Here is a 14,638-nt window from a genome sequence, read left to right as displayed (position 1 = left end):
TTGGACGCCTGGGCCCATGGCAACCTCACTCTACTGCTCAGAGAGAGAGAGGCACGCTTCGACGGCGTTGGAATCAACAGTTCAAATATCAAACTTAATGAAATGATTGAGAGACAAATTGAATGCTAGATGTCTTAAGATTTGAAAATAAATAAACTGCGACAGTACAATTACCACTTTCTTTTAAATTAACTTTTATTTTACAACGTGTACACAAAGAATAACGTAGAAATGATTTTGGCAGACAAATAACTAGAAAAAACAAAAACATGAAGTCTCTTCTCTTCACAGGGTAACGTATATCATATACATGTATATATATATATATATATTTTTTTTTTTAATATTCTCTGAAGAACAGGAACAGGATACGACTGAACCGCTTTCAAAGGAAGGGACTTAACCTAAAGGCCCAATACGTGACCATGACTACGAGCGCTACGGGAACAAGGAAGCCACCAATGTGGTCCGACTGATGACCTCACACCGACCTCACTGACTGACTGGTCTGGTCGGCTTCAGGCCAACGCGTGGTGCTCAAACCGTCTGCCCCCCACCCCACCCAACACCATGATGGGCCCTCAACAGGCCCTGGCCGAGGGAGCTGGGATCTCTACAGACATGGTCCTTCATAGAAAAATATTCTCTGTGTAAAAATCCCTCATCCCACGGTATTAGGTCTTCATCACAGAGGCCTAACACGAGGGGAAAACCCACTAATGAGTATGGCTATATTGTGAACAGCCCAACGCTAAGCTGAGGAAACAAATGGCCCCTAACTCACTAGCTTTCCACATTTGCAGTAGCTGCAGTCATATCTGGCTCGGAAATGCGAGAGAGAAGGGGAAAGAAGTCAACAAGTTCAACTGACCTTTGATCGGTGACCTTCCTGTCTGCGTAGGTCGTCATTATCGTGGACTCTTTGTTTCAGTCCAATATCACCATGCCGATTGGCCGGCTCATCCATTCATTGATTGGTAAGGGAATTAATATAAGAAAATAATTGTGATAATCGATTTATTAATAAAATATACACTACAGTCTTTGATTAAGTACAAATATCCCGAATGTTACCTGGCGGTAGCTTCAGAAATTCTAATATTCTTTGTTTAGGTAATTAATGGATGATGTCGTCAGACATGTAGTCAGACATTCACAGTGGTAATCCACGTCTTTGGGGTCTGGTAACTAGTTATGGGGCATTCTGGCCAATGGTGATGACATTTCACACACTGATTAATTGATGAATTGCTGAGTTACCTGACGGATGGACTGACTGTGGTGAAGAGGTGAACAGGCTGAGCATGTATGTAGTGTCAGGGTTGGGTAAGGCCTGCGTGGTCCTAACGTACAGTACAACGGCATCGTGCCTGGAGCCAAGACATCATCTAGAACATGGTGCCAGGGGCAAACGATGTACAAAAGATATATAAAAGTTACAAAACACAACACGCATCATTAAGGCTGCGTGCTGCATCTCAGAAGGCCTCTGTCTTTCACATGCTGGCCGCACATTGACTTTAAGTTCATTTAGCACACTAAATCCATTGATGTATAGATTGTAAAACGGAAAATGAAGCAGCTCTCCATGGCCTGTTTGTACGCAGGCAGTACTGATATGGCAGAAGGACGTGCTTCAGTCTCCGGTCCATGGAGGGCTGCGATACGCTGACTTCAGATCAGGAAACGCTACAACAGGGCACGGCTGCCACAGGCGTTACTCACAGTCTACAAACGCTCCTTTCTTCTGTGGCTGTCAGTGAAACTGCCCTGGAACAAGAACAGATAAATATCCTTCATGTACTTCCTTCATGATTCTGCTCTTTTGGTAAAGAAAATAAACAGTCTTTTCTTCTGGCAGATTTGAGTCTTTGATGTTGTGTAAACATACGTATATATGCATATGTGTGTGTGCGTATGTGTGTATATATATATAAGATCTATATATGTGTGTTAATATTTATATTTGCCCTGCCACACGGCCCGGGTTCTGTTCCACCGAGGGATTCCACGTCCTTCCAATGTTCGGGAACGCTAGGCCACGCCCCCTTCACTCAAACTCCTCCCCGACGGTGGCCGCCTCCAGCGCTAGGCCACGCCCCCTTCACTCAAACTCCTCCCCGGCGGTGGCCGCCTCCAGCGCTAGGCCACGCCCCCTTCACTCATACTCCTCCCCGGCGGTGGCCGCCTCCAGCGCGGCCAGCGCCTCGGCCACCATGGAGTCCGTGACGCTCCGGACGTCCTCGCTCTCCTCCTGGCGCCGCCGCCCCTCCCCCTCCCCCTCCTCGTCCTCGCTCTTGGTCATGGAGATGCCGCTCTCGGCCGTGGAGGCGTCGGCGGCCTTGGGCCAGCGGGGGGGGGCGTCGTCGGCCGAGGACCCGCTGGCGGTGCTGGTGAGGGTCTCAACCGACAGCGCGCTGCCCTCGCCGTCCCCCCGGTACTCAGGGGTCCCCCCCACTCCCTCATCCTCGTCCGCCGTGTCCCAGCCCCCCGGCTCGCTCCGCCGCCCGCCGCCAGGGGGCTCCGGGTACACCGGCACCTGGCTGGGCCGGGGGGCCTCCTCGGTGGTCCAGCGCGGCCCCGGGGCCTGCGGCTGGATGATGTACAGGGCGCCCCCGCCGGGGGCCCGCGGGGGCGGCTGGTGCTCGGGCAGCCGGTTGACGTGGTTGTTGTCGGCCTCCAGCTTCAGGGTGCCCTCGTTGGACTTGCTGTAGGCCAGGTTGCTGACGCCCTCCTTCTGCCGGTCCCCGCCACGGGTCCCCGCGGCCCCGCCCGGCGGGCCCCGGGGCTGGTAGAGGGACCCCCGGCCGCCGGACCCCGACAGCTCGCTCTTCCCCGGCTCCCCCACGGCAGAGGGGTCATAGATGTAGCTGAGCAGGAGAAGAGGGGGGGGGGGTCATAGTTATTAAAATGGAGTCTTAAGGGAAGGCTCGTCTTAAGGTATTAGGGTTAGGGTTAGGCTAGGGTTTGAGTTAGGGTTAGGGTTTGGGTTTGAGTTAGGGTTTGAAACAGAAGGTGCTTTAACCGCCCAGAGCGCTACACGCCCCGGAGAGTCCTCTCCCCTCTCAGCACACCGTCCATCCATCAAGGCCAGGTCCTACAGATACACCCGCTGTGCTCTGCAGCCCGCTGCCTCCAGACACCGCTGACTCCAGACACCGCTGAAGGCGGCAGCTGACTGACGGATTGACAGATGAAGCCTCTGAATGCTGCTGTGTTGTCATGTTAACACGGCCCAGCTTTCCCTGCTTGGATTGGCTTGGATAGTCATGTGACCTGTAGCGCTTACTGGGGATTCGACGAAAGTCAAATCACAAGTACGTGTATTGCAGGAACGGATGATTGCATGTTAACAAATTCCTGAAAATGGTGGTCCTTAAGTCGTCTAGGTTGTAGTTCTAAAAGAAAAATAGTCATGTTTATTTCACCAGACACAAGTACACACGTACACACGAACACACAAAAACACAAGCCCACACAAACACATACGCGTAGATGAATGAGAGGGGGAGGTGTAGAATATAAAGGTAGGACCGACAGACACCTCCTGCTGAGGGAGCCTTATGTTCATCCAACACTCATCGCCCACCATCACATGCCCCCGACGGCTCCCCTTCTCAAGTGCTCCTACCACAGGGTCAATATCCGCCCTCTCTCGCTCTCTCATATCTACCATCTCCTTTTATCTTTCTCTCCTCATTGATTGACATTCTTGACTCTCATAGCCCCGCCCCTAATTTATCTTCCCTCTCCCTCTCCCTCTCCCTCTCCCTTTCCCTTTCCCTTTCCCTCTCTCCCTCTCTCTCTCTCTCTCTCTCTCTCTCTCTCTCTCTCTCTCTCTCTCTCTCGCACATCTTCAGAAGTGCTGAGACAGACGCAACAACTTATAGAACTAGGAACTGATGAACATGGCCCCTCACACACACATCCACACACACACACACACACACACACACACACACACACACACACACACACACACACACACACACACACACACACACACACACACACACACACACACACACACAAACTGACATGCAAAAATACACCTACACACACAGACACACGCACACACACAAAAACACTCATCCCAACACGCTACACCAGAATCACAAGCTGACACGTTTGTAAGCACCTATCCGTCTCCATGTGCTCCCAATAGGCTCTGTGCACAACTCTAGAAGCGAACTTCCGGTGTCGCCGGGTGTCGGCATACTAGTTTCCGGTCTACTTCCCGTATCAGTTACCACGGCAACTATAAATAGTAAAAAGATGGAAAACCCAACCAAACAACGGAAATGTAATGTTAGAAGACTTCACAAGATTCAACGGAATGAAGGCGGATCAAACCAACACTGCTGTGTACCGTTGTGCTCAGCTTCCAGCCGGTAACACGGGCTGGTGTGTGGGAGCGAAGAGAGAGACCGGCGAGTCCCGAGCCTTGCTCCGACCCCGAAGAGCCTGAGCTACCCGTTCCGATGGTCTTAGACCATGAGTACAGTGCTACTAGTACAGTGTGTGTTGACCGTGAGCACTACAGTGCTATACAAAAAGAGACATTTGTGGAGTTTGAGGCAATGTGAAGCTGGTGTGTTTGTGTCTGTGTGCGGCTCGCGTGCCTGCACTGTGTTGGGGCCGTGGTGGGCGCTCTCGGCTGGAGCTTTCTGCGTGTTGTGGTGGCTGACGAGGAAAGTGCGCTTGTGTGTACATTTGTGCTGTTTTTTTAATTATACATGTTTGTATTGATTATTTGATTAAACATATGACCTCAGCTAAATCCCCCCACGGACACTGTTATAAAATAAACAGGCGTATAACGGTTTGTTTATAACGGTTGGTTTATCGCTAGCTTTAACATACACTCAAGCTGTGAGGCTTCTCTGATTTCTTCATGGACCTGTGGCACAATGCTCTGATAATCACCTCCGATGTTCCCTTATCTTTGCTAGACACTAAAAAATGGACACACGTTGGTACAGTTAGTACAACAACGGACAGTTAAGTGTTTTAAATACAGAAAAAAAATGTTGTCGCTAACAAATGTTCACTAAAAAGCCGGTAGTCTGTCACCTACCCTCAAAGTTACGCAAATAACTCGAAATATAGAGCTTAAATCCTTTTTCCCGCTTGCTTGTAGGGGCAAGGGAACTAGCACCAACAATGCGGTGAACATCGTTAACATTTATTGTCGGTAGGTCTTGGAGACATCTAGAAAAGCCAGACATGTTCACGCTATGGACTGGGTCAGTAAGTAGACCGGAAACTAGAATGCCGACACCGTCATTTGACTTCCGGGTTCTAGTGCACAGAGCCTATAGAAAGCTGAGAATGAGTGTTTTCATCTCTCTGTCGTTTCTCGCTCCACTGGGTGTGCAGCAGGGTGACATCCAGACGGAGGGAAACACAAGCTGCCGGGGGGGGGACCTCTCCTGACCCCTGGTTCATAAGGCGGACAAATAGTCTTTCATAGCAAAGATTCAAGATTCAAGATTCAAAAAGCTTTATTGTCTAGTATGTTGCCATACTAGAAAATTGTCTTTTGACTGAAGGCTTGGAGGTGTGTGTGTGTGTGTGTGTGTGTGTGTGTGTGTGTGTGTGTGTGTGTGTGTGTGTGTGTGTGTGTGTGTGTGTGTGTGTGTGTGTGTGTGTGTGTGTGTGTGTGTTATTTGTGTGAGTTCTTTGAAGAATGAGTGTTGTGTGTGGGGATGAATGATTTTTTGTAGATAGCTTTCCTGGCCAAAGGCATTCTGAATCTTCTGCCAGAAGGAAGTAGATCAAAACAAGGATGGAGTGGGTGGGAGGGATCTAAGAGGATGGAGTTGGTCTTCCTTCCCACTGCCTGGATATACAGATCCTCCAGCGCTTTCTGGTGTATTCCTATTAGCTTGCTTGCTTGCTTAGTTAATCTATTAAGTCTGCTTTTGCTTGCGTTTGTGAGGAAGCCGTACCAGGATGTAATGTTTCAAGTGATGATGGATTCCACCAGAGATTGGTAGGCAGTTGACAAAATGTCTTTACTGACATTGAAGGTGTCTAGTTTCCTCAGGAGATACATACGTTGTTGTCCCTTCTTGTAAACCCCATCTGCATGCTGGCTAAAGGACAGAGGTTGGTCGATCTCTGTGCCAAGGTATTTGACTAGATGAAGAAGGATTTCGGCAGGGCCGATCCAGCTCACGCCAATTCCTCTAAACAGAGAGACCCCCGACCATTTCCGGGACCCCTGGCGGCTGTAGGGGTCTCAACGGCCCCTCTGTCGCACAGTGTCATCTGAAGCCCCAACTATCAACCTTTAAGGACGTCTGGCGCCCAGATGTGAAATGGTTGCCTTGTTGACGGCTTGGTGTTTGCCGTGTTTCTTTGTATCTAGCTGTTGTTGATGTCGGGTCCGTTGTATTCACTGGTATCACATTTCGATATATTTTTGGAGCAGTTCACACTGCCAACAAAAGTGGAGCAAGGGGCTTCAGTGCCAAAAGATGTTTCTCACATGTGACTTGATTATTTCCTAACAGTGTGAACAGCACAGAACACACGGAATCCGATCTTTACATTCTGATCTGGGCCACTTTCACATGAAGTCTCACATCGAAAAGCACAGGCGAGAGCTTGGATGGAGGCAGTGGACGGACAGTGAGATAGGGTTTAAGAGTGGGATGCAGTTAAAGGTACCGCTTGACATCCTTTCATGCATTGTGGATGAAATCCGTTTCAGTGAAGCGATCCACGTCCTGACCCCGCCACTCACTGCTCTGACTCATCATCCACACACACACTTCAGAAGCCACACTCATTCCTCCCAGAAAACTCAATATCATCTGCTCAGGAACTGGCTGGCTTCCACTGCACATCAACTTAACAACCAGATGGTAAACACTGCCTTAACAGGTCACCCGCACGGCAGAGTATGACGTCTTTTGTCATTGTTATTTTGCGCATGCGAGCATTTCGCACCGGAGTCTTATAGTGGCCGCGCTTTAAAGAATGATGTGAACAGCCAATCAAAACCATGGATGTCAATGGAGCATTAAGGCTAGCAGTGTGAAGAGGCTGGAGACGTCTCGATATACAGCCCAGAGTGGACAGAACAATACACCAGTCCCATAACAGAACCATGGTACTGACCCTTGGTCTCGCAGCACTCATCTACTCAGTTCAAATATCATCAGGGTCAAAGATTAAGAGTTAGAGTCATTTGGATTAGGTCCTTTGTACGAACTTCCTGTCAAAAATGGGGGAAAAACTTGGCTGCAGTCTTGCTTGCTTGTTCTTTGAGTTCAAGTACTGTATTTCATTGTAACAATAGTATAAGTCTGTGGGAGGCCTGAAACATTTTCACAGCTATATAAATGACATGAGTTGTCCTCTGGGATCTCTTCCACAGACTTCCAGTGAATCACAGTGATAATCAAGTAAAAAATAAACTGTACATTCCTAGAAGACTACTTTAAACACGTAATCAATCCAGTTATGCTATGGAAACTGATTTAGGGGCCCCGATATTTTTTTTCATGGTTTTTATGATCACAATGAGGCTCTTTAAGGCTCTCAGGGGCCAGGGGCCGACTGGCGCTGGTTGACCCAGTAACCCACCATACCACCTGGCCAAACGCAAAATACCAACGCTGCTAAGTCCAGAGACGTGACACACTACACAAGCCAGGGTGTGTGTGCGTGTGTGAGAAGGGATTATGTTGTTGGTATGTGAACCAGGTCTTTCATTCATCTTCAATCTAAATCTCTCTCTCTCTCTTTCTCAAAGGCACAACAATAAGGGAATCGACTACCCCATCAACCCCCCCCCCCCCCCACCAGAGCATCCATCCAGGTGTGCTCACAGCAGAAGGGGGTGGGTGGTTGGTGGAGATCTGCGCGACCTTTGGGCACATTGACCTTGAGATACTCCACAGAGTCGACCACTGGGCTCCTTCATATGGATGGACTGCTCCCTATCCGGGAGGTTCTGCAGCTCTGCTCGCTGAACGGACCAGGGGGAAGGTGGAGGAGCAGAGGGTAGCATCTATCTGTAGTGTCTTCTCCTAGCTTAGCAATATTTTGTCTTTCTTCTTACCAATGAACAAATGCAATGCCTAGCCCCAGGTGGCGATGAAGAGGACAATGATGAAGGTTAGAACGTGGATAATGCTATTCAGCGTTTGGCAGATGATTTTATCTGAAGGGACTCAGAGTCGATTCAGAGACAGTATGGAGCAGGTAGGGGTCAGGGGGTCAGGGGTCAGAGGTCAGGGGGTCAGGGGGTTTTGGAGGCAAGGCCAGACTTCTGGACACGGGGTATCAGACTCGGTTCTGCTGGGAGTTGGGAACACTCATCTCAACGGGACAGTCATATGGACCCCAACATGGATATTACATGAGCTAGGTCCACATTACACTATATATAATGCATACATTATGCACTGTGCATTATACGGGCTACCCGCTCTCTCACCTCTTTATCATTCTGCAGCATCGGCACCCCATCTGGCCAGCTGGGTGGTGGAGCTGTAGGGGACACAATTAAGATTTTTATAAAAAAGAAACAAACATTATCAATTAATAACCGCTAATTTCCCTCAACTACTCAAACAATACACAACTCAGACATCTAATCAAACGATGGAACGGCTTTTAGAAAAGACTTTGACACAATAAGATGAGAAACATCCAGAAAGGAGCCGTCTAGTACTCTGGTGGAGGGAGGCAGCCCGTCTCCGGCCTGGGGAACCCAGGACACACCTGGTGAACCCAGGACACACCTGGTGAACCCACACACACCTGGTGAACCCAGGACACACCTGGTGAACCCACACACACCTGGTGAACCCAGGAAACACCTGGTGAACTCACACACACCTGGTGAACCAGTGTTGTTTTTGGCAGGCATTTTAGATTTAGTTTTAGTCTGTCTTTTTGACGAAATGCTTCTTAGTTTTAGTCCCATTTTAGTAATTTCTATCTTTGAAAGTTTTAGTCTAGTTTTAGTCTGACGAAAACTAAAAAGGTTTTAGTCTAGTTTTAGTCGGACGAAAACTCCAAAGGTTTTAGTCTAGTTTTAGTCCGACGAAAACTCAAAAGGTTTTAGTCAAAAATCAAATATACATAAGATGTTTCGGCATCGAACCGCTGGTGAAACCAAGAGTGAAAAAACTAAAAAGGGATCCTATGGGGGAAGACGAGAAGCACAGAGAATATTTGTACTTATTTCCTGCCCGAGCGATCTTTTTTTCTGCGTGGAGGCCAAGTGAGATGAGTACTCAGGTCAGCAACACGGAGCAATTTAATGAATGAGACCCCCGGTTTGGTCGCATTGGAGATGCGGGACCATAAATCATCCCTCTTTTTACGACCACCCGCACCCGCACCCGGCACCGCTGCTGCTGCCATGGTGTGTGTGTTTGTGTGTGTGTGCCTCGTCCACCAGCCTCTCTCTGTAGTGTATGAGTGTGTGTGTGCCTCGTCCACCAGCCTCTCTCTGTAGTGTATGAGTGTGTGGTTGCCGTGTGCGTGCAGGCGCAGCTGCGCGCGAGCGAGGCTTTTAGTGTGTGATGGGGGCGTGACTGTTAGGACAAGCAGCTGGCTCCATTTCTGATGTCTGAGCTCTTGATTGACATTGCACGCATATTATAGTTGGCGGGAAAAAAGCATGTTTTGAAACTTTGTTCGTCCACTCACTAACAATTTAGTCTCGTCTAGTTCTCGTCTGACGAAAATGTCTACATTTTTCGTCACATTTTAGTCTTTATATGGCTTTGGTGACGTTCGTCTTAGTCTCATTTTCGTCATGGAAAAAAGGGGTCTGACGACGTAATTTTCGTTTTCGTCTTGCCTGACGAAAACAACACTGTGGTGAACCCTGGACACACCTGGTGAACCCAGGACACACCTGGTGAACACACACACCTGGTGAAACCAGGACACACCTGGTGAACCCAGGACACACCTAGTGAACCCACACACACCTGGTGAACCCAGGACACACCTGGTGAACACACACACACACACACCTGGTGAACCCTGGAGACACCTGGTGAACACACACACCTGGTGAACCCAAGATACACCCGGTGAACCCACACACACCTGGTGAACCCACACACACCTGGTGAACCCAGGACACACCTGGTGAACCCACACACACCTGGTGAACACACACACCTGGTGAACCCAGGATACACCTGGTGAACCCAGGACACACCTGGTGAACCCACACACACCTGGTGAACACACACACCTGGTGAACCCAGGATACACCTGGTGAACCCACACACACCTGGTGAACCCACACACACCTGGTGAACCCACACACAACTGGTGAACCCAGGACACACCTGGGGAACCCACACACACCTGGTGAATCCAGGACACACCTGGGGAACCCACACACACCTGGTGAACCCAGGACACACCTGGGGAACCCACACACACCTGGTGAACCCATGACACACCTGGTGAACCCACACACACCTGGTGAACCCAGGACACACCTGGGGAACCCAGGACACACCTGGTGAACACACACACACCTGGGGAACCCAGGACACACCTGGTGAACACACACACCTGGTGAACCTAGGATACAGCTGGTGAACCCAGGACACACCTGGGGAACCCGCACACACCTGGTGAACCCACACACACCGAGGTCTAATAACCTGTAGTAACTTAACTTCCTCAACTCGAGCAAACACACAGACACACACACACACGCACAAACACGCACACACACACACACACACACACGCACACACACACACACACACACACACACACACACACACACACACACACACACACACACACACACACACACACACACACACACACACACGCGCACACACACACACACACGCACACACACACCGCCTCCTCCTCTCCTCCTTGTGTGTGTCTTGTCTCCTCTGCCCTTGGCCTCCCTGGACGTTCCAGGCTCCACAGCCCATGAAGCCCTTATTGTCATCCATCACTGTGGTGAGTGTGTGTCGTCTGTGTGTTGTGTTATTTGTGTGGGGATATGTGTGACCTTTTCTCTGCGGCGGCGAGTGTCTCTCGGTTTTGGCATTTCATTGCTGGGGCAAATAATTAATCGCTTAGGCCTCCAATGGGTTTGTCTAGCTCGCAATAGAGAGAGAGAGAGAGATAGAGATACATTGACAGATGGAGGGAGATAGAGGGCGAGGGAGCATGTTGGGACACAAAGGAAATAAACACCAGCCACCATCCCTTTGCTGGAATTGTTTTTGCGTTATGCTAAACAATTAGATAAGAAAACTACCCAACGAATGTCACCGGGGCTGATTTGGAACATCAAATTGAAATCGTGTATTATGATGGAGACATCTTTTAATGAGTCTAATAATACGATATAAATAATTGGCCCATCATCGTAACGAAGCGTGGATAGATAGGGTCAAACTTCTGCGGTTGCCTCAGTTTGTTTCCCATATTGTTCTGACACCAAAGAGGGTTTGAAATCATAAAAGATTCTTGTTCTTCATTCAAAACCTTTGTGGAGGAGGTGAGGAGCGATAGAAATAAAGTGCCAATTAATAATATAATAAATCCCATTCAGACTAATCTATTCCAAGACACCTAATTGGTGCGATATAAGTGCCGCTCTCCCCCTACGTAAGTCCTCATGACTGTGTGACCGGAGGCCTGCCGGCAGATATTAAGAACACAGATAACCTCACCTCACCCTTTCTTCTCCCATGTCTTCCACTTTCTTGTGCGCAATAAATTACCCTGGGGTTTGGCCAGGTGCCAAGGCAGGTAGGGGCGCTCTACTGGGAGACTGGTACGTTGCTTGGTAACCAGGTGACGGGGGGGGGGCCCTCGGGGAGCCAGCGAGTGCACCCTAGCGTGAGTTATGTTTAGCGCTGTTGATGCAACAGGGGACCTCGGAGAGAGAGGCTAGCTCACTTCTTTCGCTCATTTAGCAGGTGAGACGCCCAGGGTCGTTGTTGTATTTCAGCTCTACAGTGAATCGGAGAGACAGGTCATTAAGGAGGAGTTAGGGCTAGGCCTCCTGCTCCAGGATGCCTACAGGTTAGGCTGTTCCATCCAACCCCTTTCAACACCAGCCACCCCAGCGTCTACACTTTATATAAGCTATTGTCTGCAGCGGTTCTCTGTATAACGTCAACCGTTGCCTTTCAACGTTGGAAATACACCTCGGTGCCGACAGCAAGCAAAGTCACGACAAAGAGTTAGAAAGAAGGGTCATGCAGCCATTTTGTGTCCAGGGTCTCTCTCGGTATCTACCTCTACCAGGACAGGGTTAGGGTTAGGGTTAGGGTCAGGGACATCGAGTGATCATTTCATTTGAAGGTCCGAGAAGCAAACCAATATTTATGTTTATACAAAATGAGAGGGTCCTTAAATAATCACTCAATTCTAATCTGCCTCCACATAATGTTTTGCCGAAAACGTGTATTGCTTTTTACAAATTCCTTTTATGTTAAATGTTACATAATTAGGTATTAAAGGTATTATTAAAGTGTTCAATGTTTTCCGCTTATTGGTGCGCCTATTGGAGGGCTATTGTGCTAAAGCTAGCCATGTGTTAGCCCGTTGCAGTCTTCATTTGCCGCAGTGGTCATTTGAAATTGACAATGGGACTTCTTTGTTTAAGGTATCAATGTAAACCTTTCCACATTACATAAGGGGGAGGGCATTGATGGGCCCTCCATTACGGACACCACACAGATCTCTCGGGTTCTCTGAGGCTGACTTGTGAAAGATTGAATAAAAGCGGCTCATTCGCATTATTGTATTTGAGGATACCTCGACCATAACTCAGACATTACTGACAGAAAAAAAAAAAAAAATTTAGGTTGGGCAAGATAAAGGAGCATGTGTAACAAATTTAGGGTAATTCGGGATTACGGGTCCGTTTTTTACGATTTAATTGTAACGGTCTGAAACGCAAGTGAGAAGCGCCAAGCGCAAGTAGCTTTGTGGGCGGTTATATGGCGATGTTGCTATTTTAACGGCGCATAAATGACTACTGCGCCCGGCGCAAATCTAAAAAGGGTTGGTCTCAAGTAACCTTATTACCCATAGGTGTGGTTTGGGCGTAACGTGCAATAAACCAATGAGAGTGCCATCTCCCATCCCCTTTAAGATCCATCAGCGCACTTGAAACTGACGAGTTGATATTTTGACAACACGTTTGCAGTCTCCGATGAGACAGATGCATGTGTCAATGGCCTTATTGACACATGGAATAGTGTTTTCTTCCTCAAATAAATTTTCGGCAAAGAAAACTTTAACACACATATGATAGCTATGGTTATATTTAATGATATACGCAATACATTAACAAAAATCTTTCTTACCAGTATTGTATGCATGCATTATCGTTAGCGACTTGTGTTCCTAATATGCATGTGTCCCCCCGTTAATCCTACATTGCCATGGACTGTATTATGCGTTGCGTGTTTAGTTTGCGTGCGTTTAAACAGATGGACGCACACACAAGCGCCAGCTTTCATTAATTATTTTACACATACACACATGCACGCCCGCATTCATTCATTCTTTTTAACACTCACTCGCGGTAAAACAATGTTTTCTCAGATCAAATACTTATTATGGGCTTATACACGATGTCTGTGTCAAGAAAATATGTGTTTGCTGTACGGTGTTTGCAGATGCATTGATTTAAAAGTACAACTTATTACCGCTGTATCAGCTGTTCTTTCCCAAATAATTTACTAAGAATGTGTGGCTAGGTAGATGAGAGAAGCAAAGTGTATGCGCGAGGCGCACAAGCAACATTATGCATGCGCCCTTAAAATAGCATCTGACCAACGCGCCACTGACTTTAAACCAGGTATTTCCTGGTTTGTGGCGCAATTGTTTTCTGAAACTGCAAAACAGCACCAGGGAACGTTTGCGCCAGAACACGGCTCCTCCTTTTGCCGAACCGCCCCTTGGCGTTGCATGGCGTTGGAGGGAAAAGAACGCTCTGCGCCAGTTGCCAACTAGCAACGACACATGCGTCAGTGTAGAAAGTCCATTGCGCCGGATGCAAGATAGGGCCCTATGTGTCCTTGAGGCAAAAAGATTAAGCGTGTCAAATATGGCTCGGACACTAAGTTTCAGAATTTCTTTGGAAAACTCAACGAGGGGGATGTGGCCGATCAGGTTTGACCGTAAGTCGCAAATCTTTGGGCTGACCTTGGCTTAAAGCCCAGTTCAGACCAAAGATTTATGAGCGGTACCGAGCTTTTTGGAGACCACTTCCGGTTTACATAATCTGATTTGATAACTCCAGGTGTTCAGGTTTGAGGTGGTTCATTTTAGCGTCTAGGCCCCAATCACTTTCCATATTCAATAATACAATTATTAAAAAATAGTAAAAAAACAAAGTATAATGATTTTCTTCTAATGGCAGGGATATCGCCCTTTACTTATGTATGCCACTATTTGCTATTGGTTGGATTCTATGCCTCCAAAACTGTTGGAGGAGATAAATACCAAAAATGTGGAGTGTAGAAAAATGTGTAGAAGAATACATGATTAGAATGGTGTTACTTGCTTTGCGACCACACTAATTAGTAGAGTGTCGTCCTAAAGGCTATATAAATATATTCAAAAGTCATGCGTGTGGTTGGATGACTAAGGGATGAGC

At 48.0% G+C, this 14,638-nt stretch overlaps 1 protein-coding gene across 1 annotated transcript in view; it reads right to left on the bottom strand.

Annotated features, from left to right (window-relative positions):
• The window catches only part of zgc:194930 (uncharacterized protein LOC557813 homolog), a 25,292-nt gene continuing 10,654 nt past the window's right edge, over positions 1 to 14,638 (bottom strand). Inside the window, exons 2-3 of the mRNA XM_056575174.1 lie at positions 8,453 to 8,505; positions 1 to 2,870 (exon numbers count right to left, since the gene is read on the bottom strand). Coding sequence (XP_056431149.1) covers positions 2,159 to 2,870; positions 8,453 to 8,484 — 744 coding nt within the window. The 5' untranslated portion in view covers positions 8,485 to 8,505 and the 3' untranslated portion in view covers positions 1 to 2,158. The remainder of the gene's footprint in view (positions 2,871 to 8,452; positions 8,506 to 14,638) is intronic.

The sequence above is a fragment of the Gadus chalcogrammus genome, chromosome 17 (genome assembly GCF_026213295.1).
Source record: "Gadus chalcogrammus isolate NIFS_2021 chromosome 17, NIFS_Gcha_1.0, whole genome shotgun sequence".
Taxonomy (NCBI): Eukaryota; Metazoa; Chordata; class Actinopteri; order Gadiformes; family Gadidae; genus Gadus; species Gadus chalcogrammus.
Note: the sequence above shows the minus strand (reverse complement) of the source record. Positions and strands in the feature narration are given on the sequence as shown.